At 41.9% G+C, this 22,455-nt stretch overlaps 1 protein-coding gene across 1 annotated transcript in view; it reads right to left on the bottom strand.

Annotated features, from left to right (window-relative positions):
- Positions 1-2,220: 2,220 nt before the first annotated feature.
- LOC310638849 (uncharacterized protein) overlaps positions 2,221-22,455 on the bottom strand; it is a gene marked incomplete at its 5' end in the record, with an annotated part of 36,008 nt that continues 15,773 nt past the window's right edge. The window contains 2 exons of the mRNA XM_083360210.1: positions 2,221-3,907; positions 18,176-18,252. Coding sequence (XP_083216336.1) covers positions 3,885-3,907; positions 18,176-18,252 — 100 coding nt within the window. The 3' untranslated portion in view covers positions 2,221-3,884. The remainder of the gene's footprint in view (positions 3,908-18,175; positions 18,253-22,455) is intronic.

The raw sequence follows: 22,455 nt of genomic DNA, 5'->3' as shown, positions 1-22,455 counted from the left end.
ACTCAGTTGTGTATGTACAAAAGAAATGGTGTTTGAATCACAATGGAATGTCAACAGAGATAGATTTTGACCCACCCACCCTATATGTATGCTGCTGCCTCTATATTGAACTACTTTCAGCCTTTTTCCACGGCTCAGTTGCCCTCCACCTACCTTAAATTGGCAAAAAAAAAAACTATAGTGACATGAAATTTGTTGTTCCCATTGCTAGTTCCTATTCTGCCTCTCTTGCCTCAGTTATGATTTCCCTCCAAGAAAAGACTAACACATCTTTTACACACAAGATTGTCCTTGGATGGTATAAGAATGAAGAGACACAACACTATTTTAACAATGTAGCTAAGGACAGATTTAGCTTTGGGTTGTCAGAATGATGCTAACCATAACTACATAAGTGAAGTCCTACCACTTTTAATGTTTGGACAATCTGGTCCAGGGCATATTTTTGTGCTGTAGATAGTTGCAAATGAGGAAGGGCACCTAGCCCTTGATTTGAAATACAGTACTGGATCAGATTTACTGAATCAACAAACATGCATTTATCTCAGAGAGCTCCTCGTATGGAAATTATTTTTGGTGACAAACAAAAATCAAGAAATGCAGATTCACATATCGTGGTAAGTCATAAAAGAGTTACAAGTTAGAATATTGTAAATCTAGGGAAAGGCCTGGCAGGTGTTAAGTTTAAAGTTCTCTTTTTTTAACTAGTAATTTAAGAACCACTATTCTAAACCAGATTAAAAAATAGTGGCCCAAGCATGGGCACAGCTTTGTATTAATTAATTAATTAAACCTATCTCAAACCAGCAAATCTGAGTGGTAAGCAATCATAAAACCAATTGAAACAGTAAAAACACAATACAAAAAAGAAGAAATACAAAGAGCTAGCCAAGAGCTATTATAATCTGTCGATATCAACATAATCAGGAAACAAGGTCTTTCATATCCCTGGGAACCCAGATTTGGGCATATAGCCAGGTCTTCAAGGCAGAGAAGAGCTACAGCAGAAAAAGCAACATTGCTTGGCTGATGGAACCAAGAACGTGCCCATCCTGCCAGACAGAATTGGATGGATAGAAACAACTGGAAGAAGATGATCCCTCAGGCAACCCAGTCCCAAGTCATACAGGGCTTTGAAGGTGACAACCAGCACCTTGAATTGCTCTCAGAAACACATGGCAACCAATGCAGGACCGAAAACTAGTGGTGTTTCATGTGCTGAACAAACAAAAGCATTTACAAATCATGCAGTTGCATTCTGTACCTTTCTGCATTCTGTATCAGCTGAATCTTCTGAAAACTCTTCAAGGGCAGCTCCATGTAGAGCGTGTTGGATTAGTCCAAAATTTGTATGGAGGATTACAAAGGTCTTGTTCATATGCTCAATCCGATTAACTAATTTGGGGGCAGAAAACCTTTTAATCTTTCCTCTTGGTAAATTGTCAAGATTAAGAAAATCTCGCTGATCTGCTATATATAACCCCAGGATCTACCACATGATCACAATCTCTTGCCGAACCTTGATTCAGAAGACTGAGGAAGTCTCAATGTTTTATTCCTATGATACCTGTTGTATTTCTAATGTGTTTCTTTTCTTTCCCTTGGGCTCCAGCTGCAGCTTTTCATCAGCCATAATTCAAAACAAAGAAACATTTTCTTTGAAAAGACAAAGTTCTCCAGTCAACTGGTCTGGACTCTGAATATCCTCAGGCATCTCGATTAACAGCAATGTGCCAGAGAAAGGGAGAAAGAAAAAATGATCCCCAAAATACAAGCTAAGGGCCTGCCTCCTGCTTTATTATCATTAACCCATCTACAAAAATTCCAGAGCAGCTGTTCTGTGTGAGATGAGAGCAGGCAAGAAATAAAAAAAAGATGCAGATAGAAGAATAATTAATGCATGATCCATAAAATTCCAGTTTGTAGATGTGTGTTCCTGCTGGGCAGTTAAAAAGCAGTGTTTCAAGAGCTCATCAATTATTCATAGGCCTATACCATTTTAATAGTTAAACTTGTTTTCAATTAATCTTTAATTAAATCTACTTTAAAAAAACAACAACTACCACACAGCCATTTGCTTGAAGCAAGGTCCTCTTAACTACTGAAGAATCAGTCTAATGTCAGGAATAATTCATGTATCACTAAATATCTATACATAAGCCAATTCCATGTAAGAATTAACACAAACGCATTGTATTATTTATCACACTTGATCCCACACTTTATTTGGTTAACACTCTGAACTCTCTCAGGATCAAATTTAGCTTTTTTTAATAGTGATGCCACGATCAGTATGTACGAAACCTTACAAAGAATAATATGTTTTACAAAACCTATTTTCCAAAATGCTTGCAAACTTAAAACTAGAGAAATGAATGAGAACTAGAGGCAGAATTAATCCATTTAGCTCAGATAATGTATTTTAACTTTGTTATAATTTCTAGTTATTAAATTTCCAAACAACATTAAATACATAAAGCATATTACCAGTATTAAATGTATCCTAAATTAAGAAAATGGCAAACTCAGAAACTAATACAATATTCATTTTTTATGTACACAATATATATTCTGAATCACTCGGCAGATTCTCATAGCCTTTCTGTTTTGTTTTGTTTTTTAAAAAAGCCAACTCAAATATTAATTATATGCAGGGCTGCTCATCTGAATTGGATTGTCATTCACGTAAGGGAGGACTTTAAATAAATGTAAATTCATATATGAATTTTTGGATCACTTCAAGGACTAAGAAGAAGCTATGGGAAAAAGAAAGGAGAAACTATGTGATTAATAACAATCAATGTATAACAATTACCCCCAGCACACAACAGCATAAAAATTCTGGAAACAAGATTTGCAGACATTTTTCTTTAATTTCTATTTGGAAGGGTGGCAAATTCATGAAATATTTCGACATAAAAATAGCAAGTGTATAGCATTAAACAGGTATGAAAACCAATGAATAAATAGTAAATTACATTGTGATATATATGTAAACTAATCTACATTTTGGTGGCCATATGAATGCTTGGCAAGATATGATGGACCTATAATTTATCTCTACAGAGTTTGCAATAAGGAATTATAGAGACTACTTCTAAGACCTAGCTGAAAAGTTCTACAAAGCAAGCATGATGAGTCTGAATGATGAGATCACATTCATGTCCAGGAAAATGTTTGGGTCTCACTTCATGCTAAGCATTTAGGTGATTTGTTTTGTCTGACTAATGAAATCGGGCATTTTAGTTCAAAACTATGATATATGATCTAGTATTCTATAACAACATTCCAAAAACAAACCACCAAAATGTAGACCTCTTTTTTGAAACAGCAATGATTTGTCACTTCCATCTATAAATAACAATACCAAAAAATTTTGGATGGCACTTAGAAAATATGCACATTGACAAAATTTCCATCCATACTGCTTAAATCCACTAGTTCATTGATACATTGCAACATCCTAGATTCTTGGGAAGAATTTGATGCATATGAAGGCCAATGCCAGCTAAAGAACTGACAGCTGTGATTACATATTTTTGCATATGTAATAATTTATTAAATTTATATGCTGCCCAACTCCCATAGAGCTCCTGTGCAATGTTCTAGAATAAACTTCAATCCTTTAAATACTAGAATTTGTCATCACTATTGATTTCTAAACTGTGCTGTAGAACTCATTCCAAGCATTCCAGCTGGCTACTAACAAAGGGGCGGTCTTGTAACAGAAATATAAAATATATTGTCCAGTATATTAATTTCAGTATTTATGCTACCTGTATACCGAAGACTACTGTCCACTGGCCCTGATTTTCTTTAACTGTACTCCATGCCGATCACAGATATTAGGGAAATGACATCCCAGCTTAATTCCTGAATTCCATTCAACCTTCCTGTTGCATAGCATCTGTAAAAAGGAAGAACAGGGTTAACTAAAACTGGAAAAAGTCAGGTGAGACACAGTAAAGTTTTCAATCTGTTTCTTTTCATAATCCTAATAGTTCCCTGGAAAGGGAGGGAGGGAGGGAGGGAGGAAGGAAGGGAGGAGGGAGGGAGGGAGGGAGGGAGGGAGGAAGGAAGGAAGGAAGGAAGGAAGGAAGGAAGGAAGGAAGGAAGGAAGGAAGGAAGGAAGGAAGGATGGATGGATCTTACACTATATATTTTTGCATCAAGTGAAAGGCTGTGTCTTTCAGCTCACAGAATTTTCACACGACTGCACTATGATATTTGGCCAGGCAAGTGATGAAAGGAATAAGTGAGAGAGCTCAGGACCACAAAGCTGCTCATATATAGTTCTTTTCAAGGCTGCTACTTTCCAAGCTAAAGCCTCAACAACTGCAACCTCTGAAAAGTCCCAAAGTCCCCTCTGAAAACTCAACAGTTCCATTAGATGCCTGGGAGAGATCAAACAATTACAAATATTCCCCATTTACTGTTTCCGTTGTTTAGCAACAGTTTGAAGTTGAATCAGTTGAATTAAAAAAAACAGCTTTGCCACCAATCCTTGCATATACAACAGCCGCAACCTCCTGCAGTCATGTTACCATTATTTGCAAGCTTCACAACACCCCAACATGCAGAATTAATGGAGAGCACAAAAAATGAAATCAGAAGGTGCAGTCATGTGATGTTTTGCTTAACCACCCATGGATATTTAGCAATAGTCATCAGTCCCAATTGTGGTTGGCAGGCAAAAATTAACTGTAGACCATTCTCCCAAAAGAGATTGGTGATACTGGTCAATCTAAACCAATCAGAGGATCATCTGTCCAAGAAAAGGAACAGATGATAATGTCCTCCACCCTGAGACAAAAAGCAGTTCTAATGTGTAGCCTCCTGTGCATGTTGGTCCTCACTGAACTGGGACAGATCCATAGTTGTCATGGTGACCATCAGTTCCTCTGCCAACTCCGATTTCTCTTCCAAGGAAGACAGGTTGAAGACTGCACTGCCAACTCAGCAATGAAGTCAAGCCCAGGAATGAACATCATTGTCCAGGTGGTGAAGACTTTCTACTCTTAAGCAATGTCTACAGTGTTACAAGTGTGTCGGATGGGAAGCTTACAAATAGTTCTGGATATCTCTTTGCCTGAATTTTAAGAATGGAAAGGCTGTGACGGAAACACTCCATTAAACTGCAGGCTGATTATACCTAAATTGTGTGTGAGCTTCTTACCAAACTGCCTCATTGCCCCAGGCATAATAAAGAATGACAGCCAGTAAAAAACCCTTTTTTAAAAAAAAGCTCATTAATTTATTAATGTTGTCAGCACAAAGAAAAAAACACAAAAATAATTAAAAGAACAAAATAATTTAAAAGGAGATGTACAAACATTGTAAAATCCAGCAGCCCTTTTTAGAGTGACCCAGATCTTTTGGGGGAAGCATAAGTTGGAAAACATTTGAGGCTGCAGGGAAAAAAAAATCCATTATTAAGAGTTTAAGAAGAAACCTACTGCAGATATAATGCAACAGCCACCAAAGCCAAAATAGCCCAACTTTCATAAAATAAGAAACATTTTTTTAAAAAAAACAGATTACTACTTCTGTACTTCAGTAACAACTTCTCAGCCTTTTCTGGATAAAAAAACCCTCTTGATTCCAGAATTGAAACAAACAATAACAGAAAAAAAACACTGCAGTGATAGAGGGAGAGTTTAATCCCTCTTTGCATAGTTGCCAATCAAGCTTTATTAAATGGTTCCATTTCTGAATAATTTGTTGGGGATCTAGAAAAATCATTACCTTTTTTTGTTGGAGATATTCCACTTAGCGGGACAAACACAGAATATGATTTCATAGAATAAACCTCAAAAATCTGATAAGAGGACTAAGTTTTTGTGCTAAATGAAAATTAAAGCTTCCATAATATGGAACTTCAATTCCAAGCTTGTATTAAGGCTGCAGTGAGATCTTAAGTATACATTTCTTCTTAAAGACTGCTGTTGTTATTCAGCAATGTTGCTATTAAGCTTGGCCTTATAAGAAATATTTCTAAATCATAGATTATTTCTATAATGTAGAACCTGTAAATAGGTCATTTCATCTTGAAGAAATGTTCACTTTCAGTACTATTTCTCCCTCCTCAGTACATGAATGTCAAAATTAATGTTAAGTCTCTGCTTCAGCACCAAACAATCTTATATCATCTACTCAGCTTCTTATTTGCAAGCGTTCAGTATTTCCATATCATGGAAAATAAATCATGTGAAAGAGCTTTTAAAGTAGTAAGCAACTCCATCTAGCTTTGTGTTGATGTAACTTTCTTTCTAACTTAGCTCTAAAATATCTTCAGCCTAATCAAGAAACTGCTCCTCCTCAGATGAAGAAGGGATGTGTTCTATTTTCTTGCTTTGGGGCCCATAATTCATCAAGTAAAAACACAACAGAAAGATGAGAAGTGTTTTTCCACTTGCCAGCTAGACAGTAAGCAATCAAAATGGAGAAGATAGCAGCCTCTAAGCATGGAAGAAGACTAAAATCATAAATCTTTACCTCTTCAGACCATTCAGAAATCCATACTTTTCCTTGTCTGAATGGTGACAGGTATGATCTAAAATATAAGATATATGTTCTAAAAGAATGTGTACCATTTATCAAATTTATCACAAAACCTCATTGCCTCCTTTGGTTCTCTCCTCCTTCCCATCCCCATTATAAAGCAATATTTGCAATAGTGGAGAATATAGAATAAAGTAGAGCTGAAAGGGACCTTGGAGGTCTTGTAATCCAGCCCCCCGCTCAAGCAGGAGAACCTATACCATCTCAGACAAGTGACTGTCCAGTCTCTTCTTAAAAATCTCCAGTGATGGAGCACCCATGATTTCTGAAGGCAAGATGTTCTACTCATTAATTGTCCTCGCTGTTAGGAAGTTTCTCTTTAATTCCAGGTTGCTTCTCTTTGGTCAGTTTCCAACTATTGTTTCTTGTCTTGCCCTTTGGTGCTTTGGAGAATAATTTGACCCCCTCTTCTTTGTGGCAGCCCCTCAAATACTGGAATATTGCTATCATGTCACCCGTTACTTCTTTTCTTTAGACTAGCCAAATCCAAGCCCTGCAGCTGTTCTTCATGTTTTAGTCTCCAGGCCTTTGATCATTATAGTTGGTTTTCTCTGAACTTTTTCCAAAGTCTCAACATCTTTTTTGTAGTATGGTGTATTCCGGGTGTGGTCTTACTAGAGTTTTATAAAGCGGTACTAATACTTTGCGTAATCTTGATTCTATTCCTGTTTATACAACCCAGGATTGTATTAGTTTTTTGGCTGCACACTGTTGGCTCAGTCAAGTAATCATCCACTAGGACTCCAAGGTCCCTCTTACACTCTCTGTTTGTGAGCCAGGTCTCGCCTAATCTGTACTTATACCTTTGATTTTTCCTGCCTAAATGTAAAATTTTGCTTTTCTCCACATTAAAAGTCATTTTGTTGTTCAAGTTTGTCAAGATCTTTTTGGATCCTGACCTTGTCTTCTGGGGTCTGTTTAGTGTCATCTGCAAATTTAATGAGTTCCCCATCTATTCCCTCCTCTAAGTCATTAATGTTAAAGAGTATTGGGCCTAAGATGGAGCCTTGTGGTACCCCACTGCTTACTTCTCCCATGTGGATGTAGTGTCTCTCAAACCTCGTCCGGAGAGCAGGAAATTCAAGCAACCGAGACGTAAGCTGAGTTTCCAAAGTGGTTTAATAAGCAAAGCAAACGATCTTCAAACGGAACGAAGCCAGCGTTGGCTGCTACCCGCATCCAACGCCTTTAAATACACATTTCATGTATACACCCACGCCCCACCCAACCGCACCCACTTCCGCCCGCTCCCTACTTAATTCCCGTTTCTCCCAAACACCTCCCTTTGTCACCCGGCACCCTCTCCCTCCCAGGTGAGTCTCCCCGCGAACGCTCTCCCCATTGCCGCTAACCACCACCCCCACCCCCGTCCCTGTACCCGGCACCTTCCCTCCTGTCACGGGCCCACCGCTGCCCTGCTGCCCGGCCTCCCCTTGCAATACAGGCAAGCCCCCAGTCTTTTCCTCTCGCAGACGGGCTCCGCTGCCGAAGGCCCCGCCCGCCATCGCCGCAAGGGCCGAGTGTTCATTTGGTTTGGCCTCATGGTCCTGGGAGGCCACCGTAGCTGGCAGGGCGGGGCCGGGTCGCACGTAGCGCGTGCGCACTCTCAGGGCTTCAATCGGCCCGGCCCGGACGTCGTGCAACTGGGCGGCAGAAGGAGGAGGCCGTCGTCGTTCCAGGCCGCCAGGCGCTCTCCCGTGCCGTGCAGGAGGAGGAGCAACCGGCGCAGGTGAGTGTCTCAGGGCTTCAACCGGCCCGGGCGTCGTGCAGCTGTCGGGCGGCCTCAACCGGCTCGGCCGCCGTCGCAGCTGATGGGCGGCAGAAGGAGGAGGCCGTCGTCGTTCCAGGCCGCCAGGCGCTCTCCCGGGCCGTGCAGGAGGAGGAGCAACCGGCGCTGGTGAGTGTCGCGCCCACGGGGCGCGACATGCCGCCCCTCCTACCAGGGCCCCTCCTGCAGGGGAAGACACAAGAGGTAAGCAAACGTCCACCTTGTCCGCGGTGTTCCCCCGTCCTCCCCTCGGCTTCCCAGGGTGCAACCGATGGAACGCCCGCACTAACCGAGGAGCATGAACATCTGCCTCCCCCACCCACGTCGCCTCTTCCACAGGATATCCCTTCCACCTGATGAGGTATTGGACGCCCCCCCGACGGGCTCTGGAGTCAAGGATCTCCTGGACTTCATAACGGTCGCCCTGGGTGGGCCCAGGCCCACCCTCCCCCACTGCTGTTGCGCCTGAGGTGGCAGGTTTCAGAAGGCTACTGTGGAATACTGGGTGAAGTTTGCCTAGGATCTTTGGTAGTCGTAGTCGAACTGTTACAGGGTTAATTACCTGTACCACCCTGAACGGTCCGATGTATTTGGGCCCTAGCTTTTTACAGGGAACCTGGCTACGCAGATACTTAGTAGACAAGTAGACCAGGTCCCCCACCTTTGGGACTGCGAACGCTTTTCGCTTCTTATCAGCCTGCTCCTTATTCGTTATCGCAGCCTGCTCCAACGCTTTTTTCACTGCACCCCAGACCCCCTCAATCTGCCTCATCCATTCGCGTGGCTGACAGGGATCCTCGTGCCCCAGGCTGCATTCGGGGATGGGGACAAAATCATTACCCATAACCACTTTAAATGGGGAAAACCCCGTACTGCTATGTACAGCATTGTTATACGCTACTTCCGCAAACGCTAAGAGATCCACCCAGTTGGTTTGCTGGTACGAAACGTAGCAACGTAGATACCGCTCAACGGCAGCATTGGCCCGTTCTGCTGTGCCATTGGTGCTAGGGTGGTACGCCGTACTGAGTCCTTGAGTTGACCCGATGAACTGAACAAATTCCCTCCAGAAACGTGCCGTAAACTGAACTCCTCTGTCCGAAATGATACGGCGTGGCACTCCATGTAAACGGTAGACGTGGGTTACGAAGAGCCAAGCTAATCGACGTGCTGAGGGCAACCCTTTACAGGGAATAAAGTGGGCCTGCTTTGAAAATAAGTCTACCACCGTCCAAATAACGTTATGGCCCTTACTGTCGGGTAACTCAACAATGAAGTCCATGGCTATATCCTGCCATGGACGAGTAGGATCAGCCACCCTCTGTAGGAGACCCAATGGTTTTCCCACCATAGGTTTTGTGGTGGCACAAATGTGGCATTGCCGTACATAGTCCTCCACCGTTTTTGCCATGTGCGGCCACCAAAATTGCCGACGTGCCAAATGCAGGGTCTTCAGAAACCCATAGTGTCCAGCTTGCTTGGTGTCGTGGCACCGATACAGCACACGCCCCCTCAAAGGGGCTGGCACGTAAAGTCGGGTCCCATGCCAGGCCAAGCCATCACGCATGTCAACGAGTTCTGGGTGGGCCTGTAGCCAGGTATCCCCCTGAAGGCCCTTCCGGAGCTCTTCACAGAACTCGTCTTGTGCTGCCAAAGCGGCGTCCCCCTCCTGATCTGGACTTCTGGTAGGCACTAGCGCTTGTACAACATCCTCCCTCTTCCCCTCAAACTGTGGCAAACGTGACAATGCGTCTGCCAGGAAGTTTTTTCCCCCCGGAACATATTTCAATGTGAAGCGGAACCGACGGAAGTACAGTGCCCACCGTACATGCTTGGGGGACAGCCGTCGGGGTGTCTGTAATGCCATCAGATTCTTATGGTCCGTCCACACCTCAAACGGGTGGACAGCCCCCTCCAAATGATGTCGCCACAGTTCCAGTGCCCAGCGTACCGCAAAAGCCTCTTTCTCCCATATTGCCCAGGCACGTTCTGCAGGAGACAACTTTTTAGACGCATAAGCGCACGGTTGAAGCACCCCGTCGTTGTTCCGTTGGAGAAGGACGGCTCCGAGGGCAACGTCACTTGCGTCGGCTTGGACCACGAAAGGCAGGGCAGGGTTTGGGTGTCGTAAGATTGGTTCTTTAGCAAAAAGAGCTTTTAACGTATCAAAAGCTCGTTGGCACTCTGCAGTCCACCCCACCCGTAACCCAGGACGTGGTCGTACGGTTAGTTGTCGTGTGCGAAGAAGGTCCGTAAGTGGCAGGGCTATGGCCGCAAAACTGGGTATGAATTGGCGATAAAAGTTCGCGAAGCCTAGAAACGCTTGTACCTGCCGCCGTGTCCGCGGAGCCTGCCACTGCTGGATGGCCTCCACCTTTTTTGGGTCCATTTCTACCCCTCCTGCAGAGATTCTGTACCCCACATAATCAAGTCGCTGCCGATGGAACTCGCACTTGGATAGTTTCACAAAGAGCCGTGCGTCCCGCAATTTCTTCAATACCCGCCTGACCAAGGCGACGTGCTCCTCCATCGTCTCGGTGTAAATCAGGATATCATCCAGGTAAACCAAGACCCCACGATATAGGAACCGAGGTTCATGAGCCCCCTCATATCCTCTTTGGCCCAGGGCAAGATCCGGCCTCCTCCCTCTGCCGTGGCCCTGGGCCCCTGCCTCCCTTGGCTCCACTGAGTGATCCTCGAGCAACGATGGCCGCTGCCTAGGCCGAACCGCCGGAAGCACAACCTCTCCTACATCCATTGTCCTGGGGGAGGCTACACCAGCCCCGGCCCCCATCTCAGGCCCGACCTCCTTCTCCGAAGCAGCCGCCGAGGCGGGCCCCTGCGATCCCTCCGCCATACGACTCACCCACTTGTCGCTCGGAAGGAAAAATGAAGGGGTGACGTGAACGCTGGCTTTCTCTCAAACCTCGTCCGGAGAGCAGGAAATTCAAGCAACCGAGACGTAAGCTGAGTTTCCAAAGTGGTTTAATAAGCAAAGCAAACGATCTTCAAACGGAACGAAGCCGGCGTTGGCTGCTACCCGCATCCAACGCCTTTAAATACACATTTCATGTATACGCCCACGCCCCACCCAACCGCACCCACTTCCGCCCGCTCCCTACTTAATTCCCGTTTCTCCCAAACACCTCCCTTTGTCACCCGGCACCCTCTCCCTCCCAGGTGAGTCTCCCCGCGAACGCTCTCCCCATTGCCGCTAACCACCACCCCCACCCCCGTCCCTGTACCCGGCACCTTCCCTCCTGTCACGGGCCCACCGCTGCCCTGCTGCCCGGCCTCCCCTTGCAATACAGGCAAGCCCCCAGTCTTTTCCTCTCGCAGACGGGCTCCGCTGCCGAAGGCCCCGCCCGCCATCGCCGCGAGGGCCGAGTGTTCATTTGGTTTGGCCTCATGGTCCTGGGAGGCCACCGTAGCTGGCAGGGCGGGGCCGGGTCGCACGTAGCGCGTGCGCACTCTCAGGGCTTCAATCGGCCCGGCCCGGACGTCGTGCAACTGGGCGGCAGAAGGAGGAGGCCGTCGTCGTTCCATGCCGCCAGGCGCTCTCCCGTGCCGTGCAGGAGGAGGAGCAACCGGCGCAGGTGAGTGTCTCAGGGCTTCAACCGGCCCGGGCGTCGTGCAGCTGTCGGGCGGCCTCAACCGGCTCGGCCGCCGTCGCAGCTGATGGGCGGCAGAAGGAGGAGGCCGTCGTCGTTCCAGGCCGCCAGGCGCTCTCCCGGGCCGTGCAGGAGGAGGAGCAACCGGCGCTGGTGAGTGTCGCGCCCACGGGGCGCGACAGTGTCATTGAGGACTACTCATTGAGTATAGTTTGTCAGCCAGCTACAAATCCATCTGGTGGTGATGATGATGTCTATCCCACCTTTTTCTAGTTTACTAAGCAGCAGGTTGTGGTCTACTTTGTCAAATGCCTTACTGAAATCTAAGTATACTATGTCCACAGCATTTCACTGGTCTACTAATTTAGTCACTTTATCAAAGAATGAATGCAAGGAGTTGAGATTGCAGAATGGTGAAAGGAAGGCATTCTCCACAATTTTAAAATTGTCCCAGAAAGGTGATTCCAGGACTCAGCTGAATACTGAGATTTCTCTCCAAATGATACTCAGAAAATGGGATTGCTATTATCCATGATACTGAGTAGGAAATTAATCTCCATTCTTTAAAACTACAACCCAATTTCTGTCTAGCTTAGAAAAAAAGTATTACAGAGTCAGGAATAAAACTTTTAGCACCTGCAAAACAATTCTACATATTAGTACCAACTCAAAGCAGATTCTTCTCTTAGGAAATTCTTAGGGAAGGCTTCATTTTAGTGCATAAGTAGCAAGTTTATCAAGGCTATGACAAAACAATAATTAAAAATGCTCAAAACAGTGGCTTTTGTCCTGTCTATAATGCTTAACATGCCTAAAATAAGCTATTTTTTGAATTGTGCTGATTGAAGTAAAATATCATGAGTTTAATTACTCTGAACATGTTCAGAACACTAAGAACTATAATAAACCCTGGCCCTATTTCTTCATACAATAAGCCAATTAATAAAAACCTCTGACGTGAGGATGAGTGCAGTTAAGATTGTAGCTTTTGTACCCTCAGAACATTTCTAATTAGCAGCCAGTAAGTATAATAAGAGGGACGCGGTGGCTCAGTGGGTTAGAATGCTGAGTTTGTCGATCAGAAGGTCGGCAGTTTGGCGGGTCGAATCCTGAGTGCCGCATAACAGAGTGAGCGCCTGTTACTCGTCCCAGCTTCTGCCAACCTAGCAGCTCGAAAGCACATAAAAATGCAAGTAGAAAAATAGGGACCACTACGGTGGAAAGGTAACAGCGTTCCGTGCGCCTTTGGCATCTAGCCATGCCGGCCACATGACCACGGAGACGTCCTCGGACAAGCGCTGGCTCTTCGGCTTTGAAATGGAAATGAGCACCAGCCCCTAGAGTCGGAAACGACTAGCACACATGTGCGGGGGAACCTTTACCTTTACCTTAAGTATAATAAATAGGCAGTATTTAGGCAAGCTCCACAGATCTCAAAAAGCTAAGGAGAATTAGTTCTGGTCATTATTTGGAAGGGAGACCACAGGAAATCCACAGGGATCTAGATTAGACTGGAAATCCTCCTCCTCCCCTCCCCCCCCAAAAAACTTTCTGGACAAGGAAGAAATGGTGAATTGAAGAGAGCTCCACTAAAAATCACTCACAAGTGCTCCAGAGCATTCTTGTCACCTGAACCTGATTTGGGGAGATGACAGAGTGATAAACCAAAATTACCAAACCAGATGTCATGGTTAATGCAGGACTAGAATGCATAGTCTCCTAGTTTTTTGTATGGTGTCTTAACCACAACCAAACTCTCATATTTGTATATCCCTTTTAATTATTAATTAATTATTTAATCAGCTGGTTTCTTTTGTATGTCCAGTGTAGCATTCTTATAGTCTTGATTTCAGATCAGGTAAAACATGTTTCTTTTCCATAACATTTTTAAAACACGGTCTATCTATAGAAGCAGAGATGCTTAAAATTAACTTCTGGGCCCATTGTTCAAAAATAACTTTCAACATTCCCAGTGTCAAACTATTGCATTGAACTTCATTATATATTTGTAAGTATAATTTAAGTGTTCTTCTCCTTTAATTTTAATCTTTAGCACCTTTTTTAAAGTTTTGTTGGTTTTTAAGAATTACAATCTTTAGTGCTTAGTAAACAATGTGTTGTAAAGGTTCACATATTTAACATTAACCTCTTCAATATAAATCTGTTCAGTAATGCACAATCCAGTATTTTTCCCGATTCTCCTTTCTTCCCCATATTTTTTCCATTTTCCCTCATTACAGTTACACTATACTATTGATGCATACAAAGTTAGATATAAACATCCTTGTCATATTTTACTAATATTGTACAAATAACAATAGTATCAACATAAATCAACATCCTGTTTTTCATGCTCTTGTAAAGGTTTGATTTCCCATCAATATTTGAAATATCTTTTTCAGTTATGATTTTCTCAATATTAATTACATTTATATTGCTAAGTTTTATTCATATTAGCCATCCTCTTGTTTTCATATTTTCCATACCAAAAAAAGAAAAAAGAATGCTATTTTAATTCTAAATCATATCTTTCATTATAAAAGTCTGATTATATCTAAGGGTCATCTATTCTTTTAATCATATTCAAATAATAAGGACTCTGACAAACATATAATGCCCCCTCTAATCGGTCAAACCCTCTGTTTTTTAAAACCTAATTCTCGCTTTCTTTCTTTGCCAAATAATACAAGAAAGCAGCCTGATGATTTTTTTATTTCTGAAAATGAAAAAGGATTTGAAAGTACTCTTACCTAGGGTGACCCAAAACTGAACACTGAACATGTTCAATTATTGGAAGTTTTTTAAAAATGGTTCACATTCCAATTCTGTTTTGAAGTTGAGATTTTGGTGGAGCCTTGGTGGAGCAGTGGGCTAATGCCTCCTTAAGAAACACCAGCTGCCTGCAATTAGTGCAGGTTCGTGTCCCACCAGGCTCAAGGTTGACTCAGCCTTCCATCCTTCCGAGGCAGGTAAAATGAGGACCCAGATTGTTGGGGGCAATAAGCTGACTTTGTAATAATGTCGCTTGGGGGTGTGTGAAAGCCCTAATAAGCAGGCATATACATAGAATGAAGGCTACTGCTAAGCTTGTAAGCCGCCCTGAGTCTTCGGAGAAGGGCGGGATATAAATGGGATTAAAATAAAATAAAAATAAATAAATTTAAGGCATATCCATGCAATAAATAGAAATTAGCTACATATTCAAGGCACAGTGTAAACCTAGAAACTTTAAAGGGCAAAAGCGATAGGCCATCCTGGCTAGGGCTGGTGGGAGTTGTAGTTAATAGCTAAAACACATCTGTTTTTCAGCTTCCCTCCTCTATACAATAGAATCAGAGAGGAGAACAGAAGAGAGGGATATATTTGTAGAGAATATTGTTTTTATATCCAGACTATGTTCAGTGCAAACCTACCGGTAATTCCTGCATTTGATTGTCTTCATACATAATTGCCATCTCAAAGATGACTCTGTTTTTCATGGGTCAACCTCCCATAATTGGTAACAAATGGTGTGCATTTCAGCAACTGTTGAGAGGGAGCGTCTGTATCTCTGTGTGTGTGTGTGTGTGTGTGTGTGTATGTGTTTGTGTTTGTGTGTGTGTGTGTGTGTGTGTGTGTGACATAGAGACAGAGAGAATATAATGGTTACATCATAATCTATATAGTTTTTTTATTTTTTGAATTGTTTTAAGAAACCAACATAAGACCAAAGTTTTGCTCTGTGCTGCATAATGAGTATAAATAATGATATAAGCAAAAATAAGCATGGAAGGAATATATGCGTACAAAATTGGAATATCTTAAATTTAATCATCCAAGCCTTGACTGAGTAGCATTTTTAATACAAGATTGGATGTGATGAGGATCCCTGAGAAATAAAATTCAGACATGGTTATTAACTTTCCAGATATTTCCTCAACTGATGTTCTCTACCTCCGAGATAGGAAATTAAGTTGGAGAACACCCAATTAGGCAAAGCTGAATGAACAGATTTTCCAGTTATTTGTGACATTTTCATACTATGCTGACCTTCTGAAATTATTTGTGACAATTTAATTGCTATTGAAACAAATATATGATGTACTGCTTCCACCAAGAATTATGGATATGGGAAGGGGAACCTGTCTTTTGGTGTAAATAAAACTGGCCATAGATTATAAAGACCACAAATAAGTATTATTACATATCTGAAAATAACATAACATTTCTAGCACATAATATAGTGTATGAAGTTTAGAGTTATAGTACAAGAAATTTTCTCTTAAATTTAGCTCTAATATTCTTTCTAAAGATTCACAGCAATACTCAGAATATGGCTGTTATAAGAAAAACACAACAGTGGATAATTTAGAATAATTTAATCCATTATCATTTGAAATAAAAACAATAGAGTGAGAAAATATATAACTTCTCACAGTGCCATTGAAGTTCTTCCTTAATAAGAATGCATATGTCCCCAAGGCTCACTTTTGGGCAGAGGTATACCAGCACTGAAAACCAAAGAGTTGAACTGGATCAACTTCTCCTGCTAATCAGGTTTCTTGTAAAGCTATTGTTTCAAATTTGGAAAGAAATTTCAACATTTTTTTTTGCTCTTGTGGACTTTTTAACCAGAAAAGCAAAATATAAATATTATACATTTGTAAAAATAGTAAAGAGGAGAAGGATTAAGTGGGTATCAGTATATCACTTGCTGTTGCTGTTAGTTGCGAAGTCGTGTCCGACCCATCGCAACCCTATGGACAACGTTCCTCCAGGCCTTCCTGTCCTCTACCATCTTCTGGAGTCCATTTAAGCTCACGCCTACTGCTTCAGTGACTCCATCCAGCCACCTCATTCTCTGTCGTCCCCTTCTTCTATTGCCCTCAATCTTTCCCAGCATTAGGCTCTTTTCCAGTGAGTCCTTCCTTCTCATTAGGTGGCCAAAGTATTTGAGTTTTAGCTTCAGGATCTGGCCTTCTAAAGAGCAGTCAGAGTTGATCTCCTCTAGGACTGACCGGTTTGATCACCTTGCAGTCCAAGGGACTCGCAGGAGTCTTCTCCAGCACCATAATTCAAAGGCTTCAATTCTTTGGCGCTCAGCCTTTCTTATGGTCCAGCTTTCACTGCCATACATTGCAACTGGGAAGACCATAGCCTTGACTATACACACTTTTGTTGACAGGGTGATGTCTCTGCTTTTTAGTGTGCTGTCTAGATTTGCCATGGCTTTCCTCCCAAGGAGCAATATATCACTTATGACCACGTAATTTGTATGGTTTTTGAGGCATCCCCATAACCTTTAAAGAACTTAACATTCTGTATGGAGTAGAAGGTCAGCAGTAATGTAAAAGAGGAGATAAAAAGAGAAGGTACGTCTGAAGCTTCCATCTGAAACTACAAAATCAGTTTGAATACAGCACTATGTGAGATGAGACAGTAGAACATTCTCATAGACTCTGACAAGTAGGTAGCAATGGAATAAAAGTAGAAATAAGAATAGAATAGGGAATCTGAACATAGTAGCAGCAAAATTTTACCAAACCCCTTGAATTCATGAAAGATGGAGCATGACTATTAACAAAATTTTCATTTGATATGACTGGGAGATGTTATAGTTGTTCCTTCCTCTTTTAAAATAAGTGTCTGATGGCTTTGATCAAATGTCAAACAAGTCCTACATACTCTCTTTATAATGTTAAGCAGATGCCAGTGGGAAGCCTTTAAACAATTTTTTTTTCATTTCCAAGCAGGAAAATCTTGTCTTTTGCTGCACTGCATTATACAGAGAATAGCAAGAAACCTTGCTGATAATACCAGAGAAAAAAGAGAGATAAATGTATTATGCAGAGTATCTTATAATCGGTTTTAGATAATCTTCAGAAGCACTTTTGATTTGGGGTGATGTAATAGATACAGAACAATAGAAAGAACATGATTTTGTAATGCAAGTAACAATTGCATAATTAGTTCAGTTGAAAGTCTATATACTTAGCAGGTACATATTATGAGATAAAGATACCTGAGCTATTTTCCTTCATATCCAGCTTCAACTTCCTTAATAAGATTATCTATGAAACTATAACAGCGAAATGCACTTATTTTTGAACTTTCCAATGTCAAGGAATCCATTTCATAATAATATGTTTAGAGAAAAAATATGGACATTTTCTATAAAGACTTGCTTTATTGAAAAAGATTCTGAGTATAGAAAAATAGTCTAAGATGGATGTAACAATCCACATACAGTACTCACCAGACCTGATGGTGCTTTTAGCTGATATCATTTGTCCCCAGCAATACACCCAATATTTCCTTGTGGTGGACACTGGACTGTTAATGATAAAAAGCCCATTTAGCTATATTTAAGACAGGATTTCTTCATGCTTAATGTAGCCAGGTTGCCAGAGAGAGAGGAAGAGAAAGCACACTAATTTCAGGTAAACAACAACAGATTTTAGATTAGAGATATAAACAAGCAATAGGTATACAAATACATGAAAATTAAATCAACAGGACATGAAATGTGAGAAAACTATCAATAATAGGACAATGTCCATGGGATAGAGGTAAACAGAAAATAAGTTAATTGCGCGTCCCTAGTCATGCCGGCCACATGACCACGGAGACGTCCTCGGACAAGCGCTGGCTCTTCGGCTTTGAAATGGCCCCTAGAGTTGGAAACGGCTAGCATGCATTTGCGGGGGAACCTTTACCTTTTTTTTTATCAACTCCTATAGTGAGAACAGGGGTGCAGTAATGTTGAGAATGGAAAGGCATTAAAAGATCATAATGATCTATGATTGTAATGTAATAAATTGTAATGATTTATTATAGTATTCTCTTACGATTTGTAAAAACTATGTAAAGGGGACTCACTTTCAAACGAACAATTTGTTTAATTTGGACTCCATTCCCGAGCATCACTTATTCTGTAAAGAATAAAACTTTGCAAAGATCTCTACTTCTGGTATAACTCAATTGTGAGGAGTATACTGGGCCAAGAATCCCCAATGTTCCTGGGGCAACATTAACTTACAGAATACAAAATAACAGAGTCGGTAGGGACCATGGAGATCTTCCACTCCAACTCTCTGCTCAAGCAAAAAACCCTATAACATTCTGTACAAATGGCAGCCCAATCATGACGGAGCACCCACAACTTCTGTACGCAAATCATTCCACTGATTAATTGTTTTCACTGTCCAGAAAATTTTCCTTAATTCTAGGATGGATCTCTCTTTGGTAAATTTTCATCTGTTATTTCTTGTCCTGCCCTCAGATGCTTTGGAAGATAGGTTGACCCCCTCTTCTCTGCAACATGTAGTCAAATATTGGAAGACTGCTATCATGCCACCTCTGGTCCTTCTCATCGTTACTCGACTAGACATTCCCAGTTCTTGCAACCATTCATCATATTTTTTAGCCTCCAGTCCCCTAATAATTTTTGTTGCTCTTCTCTGCATTCTTTATAGAATCTCAATATCTTTTTTTTGTATCAGTGACCAAAAATGAATACAATATTCCAAGTGTTTGTCTTACCGGTGTAGTATAAAGTGGTACTAGCACTTCAAATAATCTTGATACTCTTCCTCTATTGATGCAGCCTAGGACTGCATTGGCTTTTTTGCAGCTGTAACACACTGTTGGCTCATATTTAAGTGGTTGTCCACTAGGACACATACATCTCACTCATAGATATTGCTGTTGAGCCAGGTAGCACCTGTTCTATAATTGTGCATTTGGTTTTTGTTGCCTAAGATCTTACTTTTCACCATTGAATTGCATTTTGTTGCCCAGGATTGAAGTCTGTCAAGATCCTTTTGGATCTTGAGCCTATCTTCTAAACTGTCGGCTATTCCCCCCAGCTTGGTATTATCTGCAAATTTGATTAGACAGAATTTTGGGGTACCCCTCCCTGCATGCTACCCTCTGCGTAGATGTAGTTTCATTAAGGACTACACATTGAGTGTGGTTGGTCAGCCAGCTATGAATCCATCTGGTGGTGATGCTGTTTATTTCACAGTTTTCTAGCTTAACAAGATGTAGGCTGTGGTCTACTTTGCCAATTGCCTTACTGCCCCCAGTATTTCCCTGATCTACTAATTTAGTCACTAGTTAACTTGGAAGATTTAATGTTCAGAAAGATATGCCTTCCACTATCAGCAGTTAGAAAACTGTGCATCAGAAGGAAAAACTAGCAACTCTACATTTGCAGTGAGACTGAAGAGCAGCTCAACAATATATACTTATCAGGATGGTGAGTTTTTCTTGACATTTTTAAAGTAAAGCTTCAGTTTTTAGCTGCCTTAACTTTGGGTTTTCTCCATAGATGAGAAGGTCAGATTAAATGGCTTGCAAGAGTCTTATATTCTAATGATCTGAAAACTTTTCAATGCTAAATTTCCATTGTGACAAAAGCTTATGGATATAGGATCTGCATTTGCATGTTCCTTAGCCTTTTTCCCATGTCTTTTCCTACACAGCCATGGAGTCACAAAACCTGCCAAGCTCAGTACCATCTGTTAAGATAAAAAAATCAAGTGGTACTCTTTTGCCAATACTATAAAATGCTACCATTAAAATGACATGTGAAAATCCAAGCTAAATGTAGCATGCAGTGTATGAAAATCAGATGCCACTAACTCAACCATCATGTTGACAAGCACTTACATAAAGTGATGGTTATGGGGCAAGGCGACAGGATCAAACTGCAATCTAACATACAAAAAAACCCCAGTATTTGCAAGACTTGCACCGTGATGGGGTGTCTGAGTAGGGCAACAGAAGCTGATCGAAGAACTGCCAGCAATTTCCAGACCTCTTGAATACTGAGAGAAGAAATTAAATACATTTTACCGAGGCTACTACTAACACCTCGAATTGAAAGATCCCAAGATAGTAATTGGATCTGCAAAAAGAAGACTAAATGCCCCATGTCAGAGTGCTGGCACTGAAAGCAGAGGCTAAAGAAATGGCAGTAGGTGCCAGACAGACTAAATAACTGCTAGGAAAGGCTGAAGCACTGGAACCTCTTGGGGCTGGTAACCGAAGTAGCCTGCACAACACGGAGGCGCCAAGGTGTCACTGATGCTTCCCTTGTAGCTTGAAAGTGTCAACTTGTTTTTTAGTGTGACTGATGAGTCACCAAATCACAGACTTTCTCTCATCTTTCCTACAGGTTAGTGCATTACCATAATCAGCTACTGCTGGATTGCTGAGGAAATTTGTTAGCGCGACGGCACACGTAATATTTTCCAAAAATTGGTCAGCTGCAAATAGCTACTTGTGAAAGTAGCAATTCTTTCTGCTGCAGAATGGAAAAAAAAAGATAAAACTTTCCCTCTGTGGATTTCCAGTACAATGTAGTACAGTAAAACAAAGCATAAAAAGCAGCAAGATTTTATGCCATTACCCTTCACAAGAGGAAACTCGAAGTGCAAACAGCTAAAACTACTGAGGAAATAGTGGGAAACAAAGTAAAGTAATAAATGCTGGTGGTGATCAGATGCTAGAACAATACAATGCTTGGATGCTGAAGTGCAAATCTGAGCAACAGGAATGCCGATGCGAAGTCTAATGTTCTGGAATCCCATGAAAACATCTATCTACGTGATTGCTAAGAATCTGCAATGACTTGATGGCACATAATAATCAAAATTATCATTACCTTTAAGGTTATTAAATACTAGGCACTGGCTATAGCACCTCTTGAACTATCATGACCCAATCTCCAAACAATCCCTTTCTTATTCCTCAACTCTTTGGTCTTTCAAGAAAACAAAAACCATATAGTACTGTGTGACAAAACCAGCCTGGATCTCAATAGAGACTGTGGAGACTGTGTTTACACTGTTCTGCTTGCTGTCACTTGGAAGAACAACAGCACCCCCTAGAGATGGCTTTCTCCTTTATAGCGTCACTAGACTACAATTTTAACACAAATTTATCTTGGTTTAAGAGACTAGAACAAGGGTCTTCAAACTCGGCCCTTTTATGACTCATGGACTTCAACTCCCAGAATTCCTCAGACAATGTGCTTGGCTGAAGAATTCTGGGAGTTGAAGTCCATGAGTCATAAAAGGGCTGAGTTTGAAGACCCCTAGACTAGAGCAATAATTCCTAGTGGGAGACGAAAGGCTTCATATAGCATATGAAATATAATATAACGAACACATTACAGTTATGATTGTAAAGATTCGTGAAAAGCTTTCCTTGTGAATCACATTTGAGTTGTAAGATAAAAGTTTCTCCTACTTCAGTCATTTAATGACCTGACTAGAGAATAGAGAATAGAATTGAGCTGGAAGGGACCTTGGAGATCTTCTAGTCCAGCTCCCTGCTCAAGCATGGGAACCTACACCATCTTAAGACAGGTGAATGTCTAGCCCAGGGGTAGGCAACCTCGGCTCTTTTATGAGTCATGGACTTCAACTCCCAGAATTCCTGAGTCAGCTATGCTATGCTGACTCAGGAATTCTGGGAGATGAAGTCCATGACTCATAAAAGAGCCGAGGTTGCCTACCCCTGGGCTAG

Source organism: Vipera ursinii (genome assembly GCF_947247035.1).
Source record: "Vipera ursinii genome assembly, chromosome: 3".
In the NCBI taxonomy this organism is placed as follows: domain Eukaryota; kingdom Metazoa; phylum Chordata; class Lepidosauria; order Squamata; family Viperidae; genus Vipera; species Vipera ursinii.
This window is presented reverse-complemented; position numbering and strand designations above follow the sequence as displayed.